The 21,030-nt window shown below is 46.0% G+C and overlaps 8 protein-coding genes across 8 annotated transcripts; 5 read left to right on the top strand and 3 right to left on the bottom strand.

The window, feature by feature from the left end:
- Window positions 1-1,044: 1,044 nt before the first annotated feature.
- On the top strand, window positions 1,045-2,545 carry nap1 (histone chaperone NAP1; the record flags this gene model as incomplete). The annotated part of the gene is made up of 5 exons (XM_041695318.1): window positions 1,045-1,091; window positions 1,172-1,251; window positions 1,314-2,030; window positions 2,083-2,420; window positions 2,495-2,545. The coding sequence occupies 5 exons, from the start codon at window positions 1,045-1,047 to the stop codon at window positions 2,543-2,545; spliced, it is 1,233 nt and encodes a 410-aa protein (XP_041561061.1).
- Window positions 2,546-3,737: 1,192 nt separating this feature from the next.
- On the top strand, window positions 3,738-8,814 carry MYO2 (type V myosin; the record flags this gene model as incomplete). Its single annotated transcript, XM_041695317.1, has 7 exons — window positions 3,738-3,872; window positions 3,946-4,078; window positions 4,129-4,318; window positions 4,374-8,229; window positions 8,281-8,354; window positions 8,415-8,629; window positions 8,705-8,814. 7 exons carry the CDS (start codon window positions 3,738-3,740, stop codon window positions 8,812-8,814), a joined length of 4,713 nt encoding a protein of 1,570 aa, XP_041561060.1.
- Window positions 8,815-9,343: 529 nt separating this feature from the next.
- On the top strand, window positions 9,344-10,236 carry HAM1 (non-canonical purine NTP pyrophosphatase; the record flags this gene model as incomplete). The annotated part of the gene is made up of 6 exons (XM_041695316.1): window positions 9,344-9,508; window positions 9,588-9,661; window positions 9,731-9,875; window positions 9,944-9,980; window positions 10,052-10,113; window positions 10,168-10,236. 6 exons carry the CDS (start codon window positions 9,344-9,346, stop codon window positions 10,234-10,236), a joined length of 552 nt encoding a protein of 183 aa, XP_041561059.1.
- A 65-nt stretch (window positions 10,237-10,301) lies between these two features.
- FAP7 (nucleoside triphosphates FAP7) lies at window positions 10,302-11,029 on the bottom strand (the record flags this gene model as incomplete). Its single annotated transcript, XM_041695315.1, has 3 exons — window positions 10,302-10,503; window positions 10,607-10,755; window positions 10,847-11,029. The coding sequence occupies 3 exons, from the start codon at window positions 11,027-11,029 to the stop codon at window positions 10,302-10,304; spliced, it is 534 nt and encodes a 177-aa protein (XP_041561058.1).
- Window positions 11,030-11,385: 356 nt separating this feature from the next.
- On the bottom strand, window positions 11,386-13,023 carry APUU_70441S (C78 family peptidase; the record flags this gene model as incomplete). Its single annotated transcript, XM_041695314.1, has 6 exons — window positions 11,386-11,419; window positions 11,468-11,672; window positions 11,746-11,900; window positions 11,954-11,985; window positions 12,042-12,509; window positions 12,601-13,023. 6 exons carry the CDS (start codon window positions 13,021-13,023, stop codon window positions 11,386-11,388), a joined length of 1,317 nt encoding a protein of 438 aa, XP_041561057.1.
- A 409-nt stretch (window positions 13,024-13,432) lies between these two features.
- On the top strand, window positions 13,433-15,229 carry HOM3 (aspartate kinase; the record flags this gene model as incomplete). The annotated part of the gene is made up of 4 exons (XM_041695313.1): window positions 13,433-13,581; window positions 13,648-13,728; window positions 13,828-15,077; window positions 15,132-15,229. 4 exons carry the CDS (start codon window positions 13,433-13,435, stop codon window positions 15,227-15,229), a joined length of 1,578 nt encoding a protein of 525 aa, XP_041561056.1.
- A 1,807-nt stretch (window positions 15,230-17,036) lies between these two features.
- On the top strand, window positions 17,037-19,187 carry APUU_70439A (forkhead box transcription factor; the record flags this gene model as incomplete). The annotated part of the gene is made up of 1 exon (XM_041695311.1): window positions 17,037-19,187. The coding sequence occupies one exon, from the start codon at window positions 17,037-17,039 to the stop codon at window positions 19,185-19,187; it is 2,151 nt and encodes a 716-aa protein (XP_041561055.1).
- A 939-nt stretch (window positions 19,188-20,126) lies between these two features.
- On the bottom strand, window positions 20,127-20,718 carry CWF14 (BUD31 family protein; the record flags this gene model as incomplete). The annotated part of the gene is made up of 3 exons (XM_041695310.1): window positions 20,127-20,270; window positions 20,331-20,461; window positions 20,547-20,718. The coding sequence occupies 3 exons, from the start codon at window positions 20,716-20,718 to the stop codon at window positions 20,127-20,129; spliced, it is 447 nt and encodes a 148-aa protein (XP_041561054.1).
- Window positions 20,719-21,030: the final 312 nt, after the last annotated feature.

Genomic DNA, 21,030 nt, shown 5'->3' with positions numbered 1-21,030 from the left:
CGCTATAAAGCCAACAGTGAATGAACCGCATGCCGCAGTCAAATACTTTATATGTGGACCGAGACCTTGTAATAAAACTGATGGGCATGACTAGTAGTTACTCGGCCCGGCCGACGGCGTACTTACTAACCCCGATCATTCCGCAGCACGTGATGAGATTGAGAACTCGTCCTCTACCGGTATTTGCCCCAATCTGAGTCTCTGAGATGGCTGCAAATTTTATCAGTGCTTGTTAGCCACTTGTGAAAAGTTTAGTTTTTCTTCAGAATGTCTATATTGTAGACTTCCTAGGTATATATCTCGAATTGGTTTCTTTTGTCGCGAAGAGGGACAGGATATCAAATATGCATATTATTATGGCTTGGTACAGAGTAGTACTGTAGTTTGGCACATGACGTAAGTTCCTCCCGCTAACTTTACTAGTAGTAATTAACTAGTGTACACCATATATACACTGTAGGAAGTGCCAAGTACGTAGCTACGTACTACGTATAGGTACCTACTACCACGTACCTAAACATGTATGCAGGATTTAACCTCAAGGAATCGCAGTAACTTTCACCTGTAGATAAGACATGCAACTGATTGCAGTCATTAAAAGGAGGTAAACTTTGATTAACATTTAACTAAACCTCCTATAAGAAGACTCCCGACCATTCTTCCAATTGCAAGGAGGCAAGGAGGACCTGAGGCGGATTAGAGGGCATCTTGGTTTTCTTGTCAGCCTTCAGCTCTTCAAAAAGTAGTTCTTTCCCTAGAGATGACAAATAATACCTGAGATTTTATTCCTAACAGCTTTTTCTTTTTTTTTTTTTTCGATGATGTTGTTCACGACCTTTATTTTTTGTGGGTGTTCTCAACAGTCACTTTGTCCCGCCAAGCCCCTCGGCCCAAAGACGCTAAGATCCCACCAAGCCAGGATTCCAGACCCCAAAATCTCAGCGTATCAAATTCTTTCAACCCTTAACCTCCCTCTCCGCGACAACCCCTCAACGGATTTTGTCTTCTTGAGATCTCCGTATATCCCTCGATTAAATATTTACGATGTCTGAGCCCATTAGGAACAAGAAGGCGGACTTTCCTGTCGCCCCGTGTGTAACTCCATTTTGCTTCGTTTGGAAGCGCACTTCCCAACATATTTGCGGTATCTTGATTTCTGACCGATTGACAGGACACCGCAAAACACGCCAGCCAACAATGCACCGATTTCCTCCCATGCTCAGCAACCTGGTGTTTCCAGCATCAAAGAAGGTAATTGTTCCATCTGCTACGACTTTTCAGGGCTTGGCTAATCCATCTTGAATAACTGGTAGAGTCTCTTGACCATGCCACTGCCGCCTCGCTGTTCGCGAGAAACCCTGGACTTGTCTCCATGATTCAAGGGAAACTCGGTTCGCTTGTTGGCCGCTCATCTGGCTACATCGAGTCTTTGCCTGTCTCTGTTCGTCGTCGGGTTGCTGGGTTGAAAGGTATTCAGAAAGAACATGCCAAGTTGGAAGCCCAGTTCCAAGAGGAGGTTCTTGAACTTGAAAAGAAATATTTCGCGAAATTTACCCCCCTTTACGAGAGACGTTCCACGATCGTTAACGGGGCTACCGAACCGACCGACTCAGAAATCGAAGCCGGCAAGGAAGAAGAGGAGAACATTGATGCTAAGGAGGATGACTCGAAGAAGGAGGAAGATGAGAAGGAGGAATCCCCGATGGCTGGAATTCCAGAATTCTGGCTCTCTGCAATGAAAAACCAGATCTCACTTGCTGAGATGATCACTGACAAGGACGAAGAGGCTCTCAAACATCTGGTTGATATTCGTATGGAATACCTTGACCGCCCAGGTTTCAGACTTATCTTTGAATTCTCGGAGAACGAATTTTTCACCAACAAGACAATTTCAAAAACATATTTCTACAAGGAGGAGAATGGTTATGGGGGCGATTTCATCTATGATCATGCCGAGGGAACCAAGATCGATTGGAAGGCCGAAAAGGATCTCACTGTTCGCGTTGAGAGCAAGAAGCAGAGGAACAAAAGTAGGTCCACATGTTACTGCATGGCATAGATGGAACACTGACACATTATCAGATACGAAACAAACCCGTGTTGTCAAGATTACGGTACCGACAGAATCTTTCTTCAATTTCTTCGCCCCCCCACAACCCCCCGCAGAGGACGATGACACGGTTGCTACGGATATTGAGGAACGCCTCGAGCTTGACTACCAGCTTGGAGAAGATATCAAGGAGAAGCTCATACCCCGAGCCATCGATTGGTTCACTGGGGAGGCCCTCCAGTTTGAGGAATTGGGTGACGATATGGATCCCGATGAGTTTGACGAATTTGACGATGAGGATGACGAGGATGACGACGAGGATGAAGATGGCAGAGCGTCTGATGAAGATGTTGATGATTCTGATGAAGAGGTGCGTATACAAATCACTATATCATCATGGTTTCTTGTCCGCATCCACGATTTCCAAACACTGACGCTAAATAGGATGGTACTTCCAAGCCAAAGAAAGAGGCGGCTGAGTGCAAGCAAAGTTAAAATTAAGTCTTGCCACTGAGACACATGCAGCTGATTTGGCCGCACTGGCTTGTAATGGCGACTTTTAATTTCGCTTCCGGTTTCCCGTCTTCTTTTGCTCCCCATATTGTCCGTTTAAAAATTATCTAGCAAGACTATCTAATGACCCTCCTGATAAGCTGAGTATGTGTAAAACAACATACAGGGTCTCCTAATTCGATGGATATGTGGACGGGCGTCCATTTCTTTGCTTTATCACGTTGGCAAAGACTCAGCTCGCGTTCCTTGCTCCTTACCCCAACCCCACCCTCCCGTTTTCCCTCTTTTTTTCCCGCTCCTCAATTTTTTCTTTTTTTTATTATTTATTATCATCTTAATTTCGAGTCATCAGTGGCGCGAGGAGTACTAGAGTAGGTACATTTTCATCTAATTGTTCTTAAAAACACGCTTGTTGATAACACAAATGTTATAAAAATACGTGACAAGGATTTTAAAAGGTCACCACTTAGTTATACTTAAACACACAGGTTGTATTTCATACTTTTTATTATTGTTTTTGTATTATGGGGCTGTAGGATTACAGTTAATTAATATTTATCTCTATAATGCCTCTCTATTATTCAACCTACTTCTTCACTGAGGTTGAATTAAATAAGGTTAGCATTAACAAAAGTACTGTCATATCTTGAATTGCCCAGATTTCAATGATAGAATGCTTAATATACTCTACAAATTCTTGATAATAATGATAAGTAGTCCATAGTTCACCTGTCCATGTGCGGTGTGCTGGTAGTGAACAATTTAGGTGGTTGGGATCATTGTGCAAAAGTACTAGTACTGGGTCTTGGCGTGGACAATTGAGACGGGTGGAGAACGGCTCAGCCAGTGGCGCGGCCCCCGGGGCTCCTCAGGGGCTGCTGCGTTGGAGCGGCCAGTCTGGTCATCCATCATTCTGGGAATTTCTATTCAAGAAGGCATGAGATCTCTCTTTCTTCCAGCCAACGACTTGTTATCTAGTGCCCTGGAAGGCAACTCTTTCCTTCTTCCCCAGCTTTCTTTGAAGCCTCAGTTTCGATTGCTTTCTTTCTTTCTTTTTTGTTTTTAGTTTTTAATATTTTCTTGATGTCTTTTATAGACTCGTTTTGAGAAAGCAGCATCCAACCCTGTGACCTCCCCCGCGCCCATCCGAAACCACACTATTTACGTGGTCACAATGGCACATAACTATGAGGTTGGGACGAGGGCCTGGCAACCAGATGCAACTGAGGGCTGGGTAGCCTCCGAGGTGAAAGAGAAGCTGGTTGATGGCGACAAAGTTAAGCTTGTTTTTGTGCTGGAGAATGGCGAGGTTCGTCGAAATCCACATCACGGTGCACCCAAATGTGTATGACCAACTGAGACTAATAAAAATATGATAAAAGACCAAAGAAATAGAAACCACGCAAGCCGAATTGCAAGTGGATAATAATTCCAACCTACCGCCGTTAATGAACCCTGCTATGCTTGAAGCGAGTGAGGATCTTACGAATCTCTCCCATTTGAATGAACCTGCTGGTACTGCCATAATCCGACTAAATATTAGAGTTTGCACTGACTTTTGGCAGTCTTGCAAGCTATAAAATTACGTTATGCGCAAAAGGAAATATATACCTACAGTGGCATTGTTCTTATTGCGACCAACCCATTCGCCCGTGTCGATTCACTATATGTGCCACAGATGGTCCAAGTATATGCCGGGAAGCACCGCGCATCGCAGGCTCCACATCTATTTGCTATCGCAGAAGAGGCATTTGGGTAAGTACCGATAATGCTTCCGGTGATAAGTATTACTTATTGAGAGTGTGTATAGGGATATGTTACGCGATGGACAGAACCAAACAATCGTGGTTTCAGGCGAATCTGGAGCAGGGAAAACAGTGAGCGCAAAATATATCATGCGGTATTTTGCGACTCGCGAGTCTTCCGACCAGCCTGGAAAATATACTACCAGTAGAGCCGATGCAATCAGCGAAACTGAAGAACAGATCTTAGCGACAAACCCGGTTATGGAAGCTTTTGGAAATGCGAAAACTACACGTAATGACAATTCATCCCGCTTCGGGAAATATATCGAGATTATGTTCGACGACAAGACCAATATTGTTGGTGCCAAAATACGAACCTATCTGCTTGAGAGGTCCCGCCTTGTCTTTCAACCTCTTAAGGAGCGCAACTATCATATTTTTTACCAGCTTGTGGCCGGAGCTACCGATCTAGAAAGGAGTGAACTCGGCCTTGCTTCGGTTGAAGATTTCGATTATCTCAACCAAGGCGGAACTCCAATCATTGATGGAGTTGACGACAAGGCGGAATTTATTGCAACAAAAAAGTCCTTAGGAACTATTGGTGTACCTGAGAAGACGCAATCAGAAATCTTCCGTATTCTCGCGGCCTTGCTTCATCTGGGAAATGTTAAGATTACCGCAACGAGAACCGACTCGGCCCTTTCGTCTTCTGAACCATCGCTTGCCCGAGCATGCGACATACTTGGTATTGACGCTAATGAATTTGCCAAGTGGATAGTCAAGAAACAGTTAATCACAAGAGGGGAAAAAATTACTTCCAACTTGACGCAACAACAGGCAATCGTCGTTCGGGACTCCGTCGCCAAATTCATTTATTCTAGCCTCTTCGATTGGCTTGTCGACAAAATCAATCGTGGTCTCGCAACAGATGAAGTCCTGAACAAGTTCAAGTCGTTCATTGGTGTTTTGGATATTTACGGATTCGAGCATTTCGCCAAGAATTCATTTGAACAATTTTGCATCAACTATGCAAATGAAAAATTGCAACAGGAATTTAATCAACACGTCTTCAAGCTCGAGCAAGAAGAATATGTGCGAGAGCAGATAGACTGGACCTTTATCGACTTCTCAGACAATCAACCATGCATTGACCTCATCGAGGCAAAGTTGGGGATCTTATCCCTTCTGGACGAAGAATCTAGACTACCTATGGGCTCTGATGAACAATTTGTGACCAAGCTCCATCACAACTTCGCAGCTGATAAACAGAAATTTTACAAGAAGCCTAGGTTTGGGAAATCAGCGTTCACAATTTGTCACTATGCTGTTGATGTGACTTACGAGTCGGATGGCTTTATTGAGAAAAACCGTGATACTGTTCCAGATGAACATATGGAAATCTTGCGCAATTCCTCCAATGACTTTGTGAAAGAAATATTGGATACTGCTGCCTCTGTGCGCGAAAAGGATTCGGCGGCGGTCTCATCCAAACCAGTCACTGCCCCAGGCCGCAAAATTGGAGTCGCAATTAACCGCAAGCCAACACTGGGCGGGATCTTCAAATCGTCATTGATTGAACTCATGAGTACTATCAATTCCACCGACGTGCACTATATTAGATGCATTAAGCCCAACGAAGCGAAGGAGGCTTGGATGTTCGAAGGGCCGATGGTGCTGAACCAACTGAGGGCTTGTGGAGTCTTGGAAACCGTCCGCATCAGTACGGCCGGATATCCTACTCGATGGACCTACGAGGAGTTCGCTATCCGCTATTACATGCTTTGCCATTCGTCTCAATGGACGTCGGAGATCAAGGATATGTGCCATGCCATTCTGCGGAAGGCCCTTGGTGACGCTACACAGCAAAAGCACGACAAATATCAGCTAGGCCTGAGCAAAATATTCTTCCGGGCTGGTATGCTCGCGTTTTTGGAGAACCTTCGGACTTCGAGGCTAAACGAATGCGCGATAATGATACAAAAGAATTTGCGCTGTAAATACTACCGGCGCAGATATCTCGAGGCGCGTTTGTCCGTCCTTGCCACCCAATCTCTTGTGAGAGGTTTTCTTTCTAGACAACACGCAGCGGATATACGTCGGGTTAAAGCTGCGACGAATATCCAAAGGGTTTGGAGGGGTCAGAAGGAAAGAAGGACATACAATCAGATTCGCAATAACGTCATCCTTCTTCAATCGCTATCGAAAGGTTTCCTTTGTCGACAGAATATTCTCGACTCGATTCACGGTAACGCGGCAAAGGTCATTCAACGTTCCTTCCGTTCCTGGCGGCAACTGCGTGCGTGGCGACAGTATCGCCGGCAGGTGGTGATTGTCCAGAATCTCTGGCGGGGCAAACAAGCGAGACAGGAGTACAAGACACTCAGAGAGGAGGCCAGAGATCTGAAGCAGATTTCGTATAAGTTGGAAAATAAGGTGGTTGAGCTAACTCAGTACCTGGAATCTTTGAAACGGGAGAATAAGTCTCTCAATTCTCAACTCGAAAATTATGAGACTCAGTTGAAATCTTGGAGGAGTCGACATAATGCATTGGAAAATCGGTCGCGAGAACTTCAAGCTGAGGCCAATCAAGCCGGCATCACAGCTGCTCGGCTGACGGCGTTGGAGGAGGAAATGAACACCTTACAGCAAAACCATACCGATGCTCAGACAACTATCAAGCGTTTGCAGGAAGAAGAGAGGGTTTCTCGCGAATCAATACGGTCCGCGAATCAGGAACTTGAGAAGCTCAAGCAATTGAACGCCGAGGCTGAGAGCGAGAAATCTTCGCTTCGCCAACAAGTTATTGACCTTGAGGAACAACTTGAGGTTGCGAAAAGGACCATTCCAATTCAAGCAACAAATGGAGATCAGCAGAACGGCGGGGCTATGCCACCGCCTGCAAATGGCCTTATTAACTTGGTTTCCTCGAAGAAAACGAAACCCAAGCGACGCAGCGCGGGCGCTGAGAGGATCGATACAGATCGGTTTAGTGGAGCATACAACCCTCGACCTGTATCGATGGCAGTCCCAAGTGCATTAGGCCGCCAGAATCATTCCGCTGCCGCGCTCTCGGGTCTTGACTCCGTGGAGGCAGAACTCGAAACTTTACTTTCTGAAGAGGAGGACCTTAACGAGGAAGTGACAATAGGTCTGATTCGCAACCTCAAGATTCCAGCGCCCAATTCTACTCCTCCGCCCACCGAGAAAGAGGTCCTGTTCCCTGCGTATCTTATTAATCTCGTTACATCTGAAATGTGGAATAACGGCTTTGTCAAAGAGTCTGAGCGCTTTTTGGCCAATGTCATGCAGTCAATACAACAGGAGGTCATGCAACATGACGGTGAGGATACCATTAGCCCAGGTGCCTTCTGGCTTTCCAATGTGCATGAGATGCTTTCATTCGTCTTTTTGGCCGAAGATTGGTACGAAGCGCAGAAAACTGACAACTACGAGTATGACCGTCTCTTGGAGATCGTCAAACACGATTTGGAGAATTTGGAATTTAACATTTATCATACCTGGATGAAGTTGCTTAAGAAGAAGCTCTTCAAGATGATTGTTCCGGCCATAATTGAGTCTCAATCTCTTCCCGGCTTTGTCACAAACGAAACGAACAGATTCCTCGGAAAGCTTTTGCCATCCAATAACAATCCAGCCTTCAGCATGGATAACCTCCTTAGCCTTTTGAATAATGCGTACAAAGCCATGAGGGCGTTCTATCTCGAAGATTCAATTGTCATTCAAACTGTCACAGAGCTTCTTCGTCTGGTTGGTGTCACAGCCTTCAATGATCTTCTAATGAGACGGAATTTTCTTTCTTGGAAGCGAGGTCTCCAGATAAATTATAACATAACCCGCATTGAGGAATGGTGCAAGAGTCACGACATGCCAGAAGGAACTTTGCAACTGGAGCATCTAATGGTAAGTCATACTCTTAAACCTTGGTAATGGCGAACTCTGACAAAGATATAGCAAGCAACTAAGCTTCTTCAATTGAAGAAGGCTACACTAAACGATATTGAGATTATTCAAGACATATGTTGGATGTAAGATTATCGTCGCGTCTATTATTGACCATGTAGGAGCTCTAACGAATTCGACTCCAGGCTCTCTCCGAACCAGATCCAAAAACTTCTAAACCAATACCTTGTGGCCGACTACGAACAGCCCATCAATGGCGAGATTATGAAAGCCGTAGCTTCCCGTGTTACAGAGAAAAGTGACGTGCTCCTTCTTACTCCTGTGGATATGGAAGATAGTGGGCCGTACGAAATCGCCGAGCCCCGGGTTATCACTGCTTTAGAAACATACACCCCATCTTGTGAGTTCCTGCACGTTCATACCGGAGTAAACCAGACCTTGCTGACCGCTTTGTTTCTTTTTTTTTTTACCCAAGGGCTCCAAACACCACGTCTGAAACGGCTCGCTGAAATCGTTTCAGCGCAGGCAATGGCTCAACAAGACAAGTCGGAGAATCCTGAAAATGGTGCGATTCCTGCTGAATAGTTATAACTTATATATCGCCCATCGTTTTTCATCTTCTGGGATAGCGGACAATGAGTGCCTCTACGAACCAATTGAATCAATGACTTTTGAGGAAACATGTAACCACCTTGATGTATAGTGAAACATAGTAGATGTGCTTTTAGGACCTACAAATCGTCTTGTCTTGCTACTGTGGCTCCCTAGTGCCATATCCTCTAGCTCTATCGATATGATTTCATAGTGAACTACGTACTTCGTATTACGGCGCGCTTGGGCAAGTGTGGGGACAGCCACGGCTTAAACAGCTAAGTACTAGCTAATTAGGACTAGGTTTATTGCTCGTGGCTTGGTACCTCAGGTATCCGGCGGCGAATACCTACACCGTACTTACTACTTAGACTAAAGTATCTCCCTCCCACACTTATAGCTTATACCGCACACGGAGATACAACAAACCATTGAAGATCAATATTTACAAATACCATCTACCAGCATCGATTCTGCTCGCCAATAACCCCCGATTTTGTCACCCGCGGCCAATTGCTTAACTATGACGACACTTAACTTCATCACCAGTAATAAGAATAAGCTGGCGGAGGTCAGAGCTATATTAGGCGGCGTGATCGATGTTCAAAATGAAGTAGTCGATGTTCCTGAAATACAAGGTACAATTGAGGAGATAGCAAAGGCAAAGTGCAGCCATGCTGCGAAGGCAGTAAGTAGCGAAACCAAGGACACAGTGGCCCATGAAACACAGATATTGACTGGCTGACAAAAAAAAAACTTCATTGTAGGTGGGAGGCCCAGTTTTGACCGAAGATACCGCTCTCGAATTTCTTGCTCTGAAAGGCCTTCCCGGCCCCTACATGTAAGGCTCCCTATAACCTGCGTTGAGGATATGCCTGTCGTATTTCTGAGCTGAGAGAATATATCCTAGTAAATCATTCCTCGAAGCGTTGGGCCATGAGGGCCTAAACAAGATGCTTGACTCGTTTGAATCGAGAGGTGCGGAGGCCGTGTGCACCTTTGCGTTTTCTCTTGGACCTGGGTCTGAACCGATCCTGTTCCAGGGACGAACGGAGGTATGGATAATGAGATGATGGAATATACACTGAGAACGAATCGGCTAATATTCATATTCACCTCCAAGGGCACGATTGTGAGACCCAGGGGGGCGGCAAATTTTGGTATGGATATATTATTTTAGTGTAACTGATACTTGTGGATTTGGTTACTGACTTATATTCTCTTTCTACAGGGTGGGATCCGATATTTGAGCATGGTGGCAAGACGTATGCAGAGATGACCAAGGAGGAAAAGGTGCTGAGTTTTCTTTTTGCCGCTCACCGTTTTTATTGTCACTGACACAAACAGAACAAAATTTCTCACAGATACAAGGCTCTTGTTAAGTTGCAACAGTGGTTAGCTGAACAACAACCATAAGCCAACATGCTGATCTGAATAAGGTTGATACCCACTATAACTATATTACAGGTTTTCAAAGTGCTTCAATCTGTATTCTTCGCTTGGTCACTTTTCCAGTTGTCTATCCAGGAGCAGATCCTAGCGCAATTGCCCTCTACATCGCCGTCCTCTTCGCTATTTAGTTCAACCACAATTTCCTCGTCAAAGGCCTCGCGCGCCTCTTCGATAAGGACACCGAAGATCTCGGCATCTAGGTTTTCTTGTAGTTTTGTTTCATGGTATCCCCTATTGTAGATAAGCCTGTCAGGTTTTCCACTCAAATGGGGAGGGGTAGTGAATTGCATGGAAGCATGCAGTATAGGGTGTGATTTTAGATATAGATAAGTACCTTGAACTGAGGCGATCATATAGGGTGGATGTCGACGGGCAGCGCAAGACCACGATAAGGTCGATCCAAGATTTAGGGAATAGGTCACAGGCATGCCAGTCTATTAAATAGCCACCTTGGAGTAACTCGTCTTCAATCGCATCTAGAAGCTGCAAACGGTCGGCAAGAGTGAGTAGGAGCAGTAAAATGAAACAAGAAATTGGAGAGAAGGAAAGCAGAATACAACCAAGAGAGACATACTTTGTCCTCATCCACTATCCAGGTTTTTAATTCTTCGTCATAAGTCTCATAGCAGCCTCGGTCTTTCGCAACCTGGTTTATCGATAGATGGCGCAAGCCTGAATCCTGGGCTAGCTGTTCGCAGTGTACTGTTTTCCCAACACCGGGTGTGCCTGTGACAATAATGTTTGGCACTGTCCGCATATTTTATGATTATTATAAAGATATTTATATTAATGTGAACAGTTGCTTTAAGGATTGGTCCTCGATATTTGATTCTTGTGATTGATATTTCAGATGCCAAGAGGGAAAAAATCGGTGGGGTGAATTCCTCAGGCACCCAGGTGAACATTGTGGAGAGAAATACAAACTACCTACATACCACTGTAAGTACGAGGTAGTAGTAAGGACATAGTAATACCCAGTAAGTACGGAGTAATTACGTACCACTAACCGAAGGAGTACATTATTACCAGTACTTCAAGTGCATATGTAGCAAGTGTACTTACGACATGCCTGCGGTTAAAATAAACGCTCCGGGCCTTGGGGTCGACAATAGGTTAACTCTCAAATGGGATACCGGGGGGCAATAGCCTAGATCTGTCAGACAAACTGGTAATCAATGGGAAGCTGGGTGCGTACTTAAGGAGCTCAAAAGCTTGATATTTCTTCAAATAACATATGTCTTTTCTATACACTTTCAGGATACGACTCGGTTCAGGTTTCTTTATTTTTGTAGCGGTGGCATGTTTGATCATGGAGGGTGTCTGGAAAGTCGGGTCGAATACCAGAATATTCGCGTTTCCTTGATCTCGAATCTCAAAACCAACAATTGTCATAGAATGTCCTGTTAATTTTGTTGCGTTTTAGCTGATAAGTTCCCCAGCGAATATTCAGTGTATGTCCAAAAAGCCACGAACCATGATGTTGAAAATAAACAGGAGGGAGGTCCGTCATAACGACATTTTCTGCGTCATCATCCGAGCATGCGCTTTTAAAGTAGGCGGCAATGTGCGAAAGTAAAGCGGTATGAGCCGGCATTTCCTCGGTCTTTCCAATGCTGCTTGCTTCGCATCTGATGGTGTTAGTTTCTGGCAACATGCACCAAATATTCCCATTCAAACATACTGGATTCCAAGGCTAAGAAAAAGAGCCTGTGCCTGTAGGTGTCTCAGAACGGACAACGCCTGAATGAGATACGCTGTGGTCGCCTTACCTCAGAGGTGCCGATGTATTTCCTGGTCCCCTTGATACCTCCAGTCTCAGTCCTTCCTACACTGTTATAACCCATGTCCCATGCTCGCTCTATCATATCCTGGAGTTGTAAAATTGTGGGCAACACCCCAGGAAAGTAGTCGTTTCCACGGTCGCGGGTTTCTTGCATATAAGACACCAGCATTTGGATGTTCCTATATCCACAAAAACTTCCTTCTCTTGGCATCTTCGAAATGTGGTGGACATGGGCGCTGCAAAGAAACGCACGCTGAACGGACTTGTCTTGCTTGCATAATCGAGCGAGAACCGGTACAACGTTAGGCGTTTCATTCTCAATGATCGAATGTCTCGAAAGCTTGCCGTCCGGTGAGATCCTATTTACTTGAGTTGTGGTGTTGCCTCTGTTTAGCATTCGGAGGAGCCAAGAAGGCATCCTCTTCTCATGCGCATAAGGTCCTAGCTCTGAACGCTGTCCGGGGTTTTGTTAGTATATAATAATAATTATTATTAATTATTATTATACAAACACTAGGGAGCAGAAGAGAAAGGTAATAACCCACATCGAGTCTTTTGATACTTCGATTTACCTTTTTTTTTGAGTCAATTCGTGATGAAGGCCCAGTCTGATCGTTCTGTGAGGTATGGAGACATGTAGACTTGCTTTTAACATCCTCACTGTTGGCATGAGGCTGTGGTGAGTGTGTATATTGAGCGATGGTAGATTCTTCCAAATTTGGCATGTTATCAGCATGATATAGAGAACCTGGCAACTTGCCATTACTTCCGCCCGCATGCCCTGAAAACCGCATTGGTTCACTCTCTAAATCGGTCCTAAATAAGACTTGGGGTGATGATTTGGTTGGCTCTAACTGTGACTCATTCTCAGGATGACAGTATTGGACATGCTGGAGAACAAAATCACTGTTTAAATCAAAGAAAGGACAAAATGGGCATGTTGAACAGCCTATACTTTGTGCATCCATTGAACTGGCAGCAGCAGAAAGTATAGGGTGGATTAAACCCTTGGTATTTGATCACAGCTTGCAAAGTAAAAGGGTTTCTAGAATAATGTGATAACAGGTATCAAAAAGGTTGCCTGAGCAAGACAAGCCACAGTCAAGCATCAAGCGTTGTGTAACCTATTTTTGGCCAATAATAAGAAACAGAGTCCCCGACATCGTTGCCGTGGGGCTTGAGACCCACAAGTTACTCGCGCGCCTTATTAATACGTACCAAAGATTCTGGCTCCCCACATGGAAGGCGGAAAAGGCAGAAGAAAAAAATTATGTCCTCCGCTTTCGCAACCCCGCCGGGCCACATAAAAGATCCCCGTTGCCGGACAGTCATACTTGCTCCAGACCAGGAACATACCTGTGATATAGCCACTTCAAGATGAACGGCCATCCGCAGTCTAATTCAGATATTATATCTACTCTAAAAGACGCACCAGCGAACTCCACAAACAGCAATTGGGTTGTACAAAAATTTGGAGGCACGAGTGTCGGGAAGTTTGCTCTCAATATCATTGATCGAGTTGTCCTGTAAGTTCTCTTCTTGAGGCGCGACTTTCATAGCCGGAAATGTAGCTAAACTATTATCCAACCTAGCCCAAGCTTATCTGAACACAAAGTTGCCGTAGTTTGCTCTGCAAGGAGCAGTTCTACAAAAGCTGAAGGCACAACCAATCGGTGAGTCACACGGCAGCGACTCAATATGCGAAAAGATTGCTGCCTATTCTTCGGAGCTGTTTTTGCAAAAGAGAATTAATTTTATATATTGTTGAACAGTTTACTCCGAGCCGCGCGCGACGCAGAAGATTCCCATTCGAAACAATACCTTGCTCTTATTGAGGCGGTCCGATTAGAACATGCCGAAGTAGTGGAGAACCAGATCAGCTCCGACCAACTCAGAGCACAACTTATCTCAGAGATTGACGCCGAATGTGAAAGGGTCCTGAAGGTATTGGAAGCAGCTCAGACACTTGGCGAAATCAGTGCGCGTTGCGTGGATAAAGTTATAAGCACAGGAGAAAAACTAAGCTGTCGCCTAATGGCTGCATTTCTTCAAGATCGGGGTGTTGACTCACAATATGTCGACCTGTCTGAGATAATCGATTTCCACATCTCAGGCCAAGGACTGGATCAGGGGTTTTACGACAACCTTGCCGCTGCTCTTGGCCGCAAGCTTCGTAGTTGCGAGGATAAAGTTCCGGTCATTACGGGGTACTTTGGAACAGTTCCCGGAGGGCTTCTTGATCAGATCGGGCGTGGTTATACTGACCTTTGTGCGGCTTTGGTCGCCGTTGGCATTCACGCTAAGGAACTTCAAGTATGGAAGGAGGTTGATGGGATATTCACCGCAGATCCGCGCAAGGTGCCCACCGCTCGCCTTTTACCAGCAATTACGCCTGCAGAAGCAGCTGAGTTGACATTCTATGGCTCGGAAGTGATTCATCCTTTTACAATGGAACAAGTCATTCGCGCCAAAATCCCAATTCGAATCAAGAACGTGATGAACCCGAAAGGGAATGGGACTGTAATATTCCCCGATTCCACCTACGAACTAGAAAGAACGACACCGGGACATGACCCGAGATTATTCCGTACGAGGAGCCCGAGCCTCCTGCAGCGGCCGAAACGTCCAACCGCTGTTACTATAAAACACAACATTCTTGTCATCAATGTTCATTCGAACAAACGCTCCCTCTCTCATGGATTTTTCGCTGGGATATTTTCTGTCCTGGACCGCTGGAAACTGTCGATTGATCTAATATCTACTAGCGAAGTTCACGTGTCGATGGCTCTTCACTCCGAGAGGCCGCTTTTGAACGGTGTCGGGAGAGATGAGTACCAGATAATCGACGAGGATCTTAAAGGAGCTTTGAATGACCTTCAGAGATATGGAACAGTCGACATAATTCCTGGCATGGCCATTCTCAGCCTCGTCGGGAAGCAAATGAAGAACATGGTTGGGGTGGCAGGACGGATGTTCACCACTCTGGGTGAGAACAATGTCAACATTGAGATGATTTCTCAAGGTAAGTATAGCCTCACTCGGTTTGTACTTGCTCAGGCTGACTAGTCTGCTCTAGGCGCAAGCGAGATCAACATCTCATGTGTCATTGAAGAACGAGATGCAGACCGTGCCCTCAACATTATACATACAAGCTTATTCACGTTTCTAGATTAAAGAAATGCCCGGGCCCATTCCTTGGGCCTGTATTTATCAGCCTTTTGTGCAGTTCAGCGAACCCCCTTTGTTGTCATAGGAGATTCCCTTTACCTCTATTCTTCCTTTTCCCTTCCTTTATTTATGTTCCTTTTGGCCTTCAACAGTTCGTGGCCTTGACATGGTTTATAAGCATGTTATATGAAAGACACTTTATGGTTTAGGCTCTTTTGAAAATTTTGCATGGCGGCGTTTGTTGAATTTTTCTGCTTGCTATTTCTGGTGACTTAGTGTGAGCCCTTGTCCTGTGACAGTCTACTTTTTGGGTGGATAGATTTCTTTCTCCTCTTCTTCATAGATGCTCATGAGCCTAATTTATAGATTACATATTTTGTGGTGCGTCATTACATATATCAACCAAGAATCTTGTGGCATATTTGGTAGATTGCCAGCCCGCCATTTATTACGTACAACTAGTCAATCAAATCAAAGCAAAATCGCCTCCTCGAAAGGGTTTCTTGAACATAAGTTGCAATTTTGGCTCATGATCAGCCTTTTGTCTGGGAGTAAGCATCGACTTGAACTTTTAAACTCCCCTACCGGAAATAATGCTCGACACTGGCTCGTTGCATTTGCGAGACGAGGAACCGGACAGGAGTATGCAGTGGAGCGGGGTGGGATCCCTTGATTGATGAAGGAGGTCCGAGGTACGGATACTCTGTACATATAGTTTATATTGAGCTCAAGGGGATGTGAATTTGGACGGAGGCGTATGGAGCTCGCCGAAGTAGGGAGCATGCGCCTTGACTATACCCTAGCATGATCTGTGATGATTGATCATCTCTCATGCTTCACAAACAGAATTACTCGTAAGCACCGAGTAGCGAGTCCTCTGTACGGAGAAGTGAGTATGTGCTCGAGTTCAATCGCAGTGAGTTCTTCTCCTTGGCTTGGAGTGGGGGCCTGCGTTTGGAGGGAGATAACGTAGTCGGGCAAGTGATCCCCTTCGAGTGTTTCCCACTAACAATGATCTGCCGAGATCACCAACACGATGGGATGACTTGTGGTGGCGGATCAGGTGGCGGATCATCGTGCGGCAAGGAGAGCCACTCGTTAGCCAGTAGCCAAGGTCCAGATCTCCTACCGCTATTTCAGGAATAGCTTTGATTCCTTTGGAAGTCGAAACACGGGCGTGGTATTGTAACAATATGACAATACCCAAACTTTGAACCATTGGATGCCGCCCTTGAAACCGCCTTGGAAACGCGCGACGCGCCCGCGTCGTAACAATACCATACGATCGGGCCAGTCGTGTCGATATCAACATCATCAGGCTTTCAGGGCGCCCATTCTCTCACATTCCCCAATTCAACTAAATCCATTTTATTATTCAGAAAGTATCTTGCACCACCCCACTTGGGCTGCGCAACCTTACCAAGGCAAATCGAATTTGATTACAAGTCGAATCGCCCGCGTTCCAGATTACCTCGCCCCTCAAATCCCTTCCATTCTCCATCTCCTGCGCCCGCGACTACCAAAGCTGCCTGCCGCATCTTCCTGTCATCGTCATCTCCCAACGACTTGTCTTCTCTCTCGCCTCGACAGTGTTGTCCTGTGTAACGAGAACCAGCAAACCGTGCTTCCATTTAGCTCCCAATCTACGCGCTACCACTGCTGCGCAAGTCATCTTCTATTCTACGTCAGCTGTTGGGACAAGGGGTCACAAGCGAGAAGTCAACCAGGAGCAGCTTTCTGACCATCTCTTGAGTCGCAGCGCGTAATCGGGTTCTAAGCCGGCCTGGAACGGAGCTAGTCTGACAGAATCACCATGAGCCCGAAACAGCCCGTACAACGAGTCTCGGAAGCGCGTTCATTGCATGGTAAGGCGACAACGAAATCACGACCTCCATTGGAACCATCGCTGTTGCCTCTGAAACCTGTTGAAAATCCATCACCAAATCAAGATTTCATCCTCAATCCGACTTCGATCTCACCCAACAAAGTGTCCCCCACGAAAGCCTGTCGCGACGCGCGAACTTCAGTCCCAGCTCAAGGGCGATTGGGGTTTGTCCCGATCACTGCCCCTACTGCTCCTGCATTTACTACAGATTCTCCGATAAAAAAAATACCGTTTGACACTTATATTCATCCGACTTCCTCATCCGTTCCAATGCCACATTCTGCCTTATTCACAACATTCTCCACTATCAACGCGGAAAACCAATCTTCAGTAGAACACCAGGGCGCGGATGTGTCTTCTGCAGAAAATTTTGCTGATTTTCCTGAGCCATCTCTACTCGCCAAGCAGTCCCTCAAACGATCGCTTTTGGAAGCAGCACCATTGAAAGAGCGGTCAAAGAAACAGAAGCGGGAAGAGATTACAACAATGCGACTACCAGAGCCCCATGAACTGCCACCAATCGAAGACGACGGCACGAAACCCCCCTACAGTTACGCGACTCTCATCGGAATGTCAATATTACGTGCTTCTAATAGAAGATTAACACTGGCGCAAATCTACAAATGGATATCAGATACATTCTCATACTATAAGAACAGTGATCCGGGCTGGCAAAATAGCATTCGTCACAACCTCAGCTTGAATAAAGCGTTCATCAAACAAGAACGCCCGAAAGACGATCCTGGTAAAGGAAACTACTGGGCTATTGAGCCAGGCATGGAAGCGCAGTTCATTAAGGACAAGCCTTTGCGCCGGGCGACGATGTCCAGCATTCCCCTACCTGTCGTGCCACAGCGGGAACCTGTACACTCACAGGGTTCAAGTACTACCACTTGGGCTGTACCGCCACCCGCGCAGCCTTCTGTCACACAGAACTCTAAGCAGGTGGATTTGTCTTCTGATGCCACTCTTCCTGCGTCTGATCCTGCCCTCCAGGATGACGCGGGTGACGAGAGCGCAAACTGTGCAACCAAAATCCCTCCACGATCTTCGCCTTCACAGCCAATTCATTCGTCTCCCCCTGTTGCACTGCCTCGATTCACGCGTCCCGGAACTCCGCCAACTCCTTCGCACTCTGCTGCTCCTAGCAATGTCCCTCGGCATCGTAAACGGAAATCAAATGCCATGAATGACAGTGGCTACTTCTCATCACTGGAGTCCTCTGCAATGCGCTCAAACAAGGCTAGCCATATCTTGACTTCTGACCTGGATATCGAGCCGCCCCGCATCAAGCGTGGACGGGCAGAAGAAGAGATTGCGCGAATTCGAAGCTCCTCGCACGATGTCAGCCCAAGCCATTCTGGATATATGAAGGAAACTGGCATAATTGTCGGGTCTTCGCCTATCCGCAACGAATATATTAGCATGCTGCCACCTCCCATTACGCCTTTGATCAAATTCAAGAAGCCTGCAAAACCTCCGCCATCGGTTTCCCCAAACACTAACCTTCGAAATCACCGCAAGAAGATCCAGCAAATGGTCAACTCCCCCATTAAACACTTAGGTCTCACCGAAGATGACCTTCCATGGAGTCCTGCCTTTAATATCCAGGACGAGACTTACACTCCACATGATAACCTCCACACTTCGTTCGACGTGTTTGCCGACGCGACGGCGGACCATATATCCACCCCTGCTTATGGTTCCCCCGAAAAGCGCTCGATCAAACGAAGCCGAGTAGATGCAAGCGGCTCTGGTAGCAACGTGCTATCAGACATCACCGCAACGAGCGCCAACAACCGTATTGGGGGCCAAAAATCCTTATCGCCTCACAAGTCAAAGGGCCTCCTTTTCCCCGAGTCACCATCAAAACTACCTGACCCTGGACGCTTCGTTGATACTGCGCATGATGATTTTTTCTCGTTCCATCTTTTCGACGACGGTCCTCAGGAGGTAGACGGCGTTGATCTTTTGCAAGGATTTCAAAAAATTGGTGGTTCAGGAAAGGACGACCCGTCGAGACCTCGACCTCACGTCTCACGGCCTCAGTTTCAGCGAAGCAGTAAGGCGCTGTTCTGAGACTCTATGTCTATTTTGTCATTTCCTCTTCTGTTTTCCGTCCAAGGAGCTTGCGCCATTGACGCAAGGATCCTGCTTCACGCGAATTCTTTTTTGAATTCTTCTATCTATTTATTCCCTTCCGCCTTTGTTGCCAGCGTCACTAGTTTTGATGACGTACATATGCTCTAATACCTAGTACCCCTTTGGTTCCAAGGTCACAGTTTGGCGTTATAGGGCTCTTCTCGATTTCTGTTCAACTTTTGGCGCTTGTGCATCGTTCTTCCTGGTGTTCTTGGGGAAGGGAAGGTTTGGTGTTTTGTCTTTAGCTGGGCTCTGAACGATCTTATGATGACCTTTATGACGATATTTGTTAAGATGTACATGAGTATGCAACGTTCATATGAGCTTGTTCTTTTACGTGATTGTTACTATTGCCATTTCCACTCCCCGTGTCACGCGTGTTTGTTATTGAGAATGCTATTTAATCATACACAGCAACTGTGATTGTGGAAATCACCCGTAGTAGTTCCAGATGGAACGCTTATTTTTGTGGGCTTGGGGGTATCATCGTGCCCTCGAAGCAAAGCCAAATATGGCCATATTTGATGATATCCTTAGAAAAATGAATAATGATATCCCCATCGCCCAGTTCCTGGTGGATGGAGTATGCCGGACTAAAGCGAGACCCACGACCTTGGCCAACGACCACTGGCCGTCGAAATTGACGCAAGAACAAACCCTCTATGGACTATCAACTGTCCAAATTTGCGTCCATCAGTGGACTCCCAAGTATGTCGGACTCTAAATTCGAAGATCAGGCCGAGATCCCGAACCACCGGTCACATTTAGCAGGCACTTGCGTTATCCTAGAAAAGACACACCGAGAGTCTCGATGCAATTCTCCAATGGCGAGGACGACCAATATAATGTGAATGCACGACCCAGGATTATGGTACCTTAGTCACTACTGGCACAGCCACGGCATCCACAGCTAACACACTGTATGATTTGGTCCTCTTTAAGTTGGGCCTTAGGCACCCGGCAAATGCAAGTAGCGTTAAAATTTGTTTCCTTTGTCTGAATGCAACGGAGGCAACAAAGCTACATGAAACGTTAGATCGAGTACCTGATCACGGCCACTGGTTTTTAAAAAGTTCATACCTTTTCATACCCTTGCTTCTTCCACTTCGCGATCAAGTTCGGATCCGCATAGCCATTCTTCAAGAGCCAGTCGTAGAGTTGTTTCGATATAGCCTCCTTCTCATAATATAGATCATAGATGTATCTTGATCCTATAATCCACGGTAATAGTATTAGCTTAGTTGAACTGAAACACCTATATCCAAATGTGGTGCGGCTACAGAGCGGCGGACTCACGCTGATGGCTAATCTGGAAAATGGGCCAGAGCACCTCGTGTTTCTTCTTGCCCTCATGCGGTGCATTTTCGGCATCTTTCATTTTATTGCTGAATTCCAGGAGTGTGTCTTCGATGTCATCGAAGCCTGCTGGGGGTCGTTTGCGATTGCGAGATGTGCGAACTGGAGGCATCTTTCAGATGTGCGTTCTTCGAGAGAATGAATGAAGAGGGGGGAAAAGAAAAAGAAGAGCAAAATACAAAGCTCTGAAAGGGTGGGGATAGAACAAAAGTCGCCTTTGGAGATTGAGGCGTCTCAAAGGATGTTATCGGATACGCAGGATTGCTCACCGCCTTCATTCCCAAGCCGATGTCATTTTTTTCGGCGACAGCAATTCAACGATATCAGATCAAGAACCTCTGCCTCGTTTCCCTCAGCTTCTTGTTCCCCGGTCCCATTACATACCACCGCCCTTATAGATATCAGCGATACGATCCCCTACATT

The sequence above is a fragment of the Aspergillus puulaauensis genome, chromosome 7 (assembly GCF_016861865.1).
Source record: "Aspergillus puulaauensis MK2 DNA, chromosome 7, nearly complete sequence".
Classification (NCBI taxonomy): domain Eukaryota; kingdom Fungi; phylum Ascomycota; class Eurotiomycetes; order Eurotiales; family Aspergillaceae; genus Aspergillus; species Aspergillus puulaauensis.
This window is presented reverse-complemented; position numbering and strand designations above follow the sequence as displayed.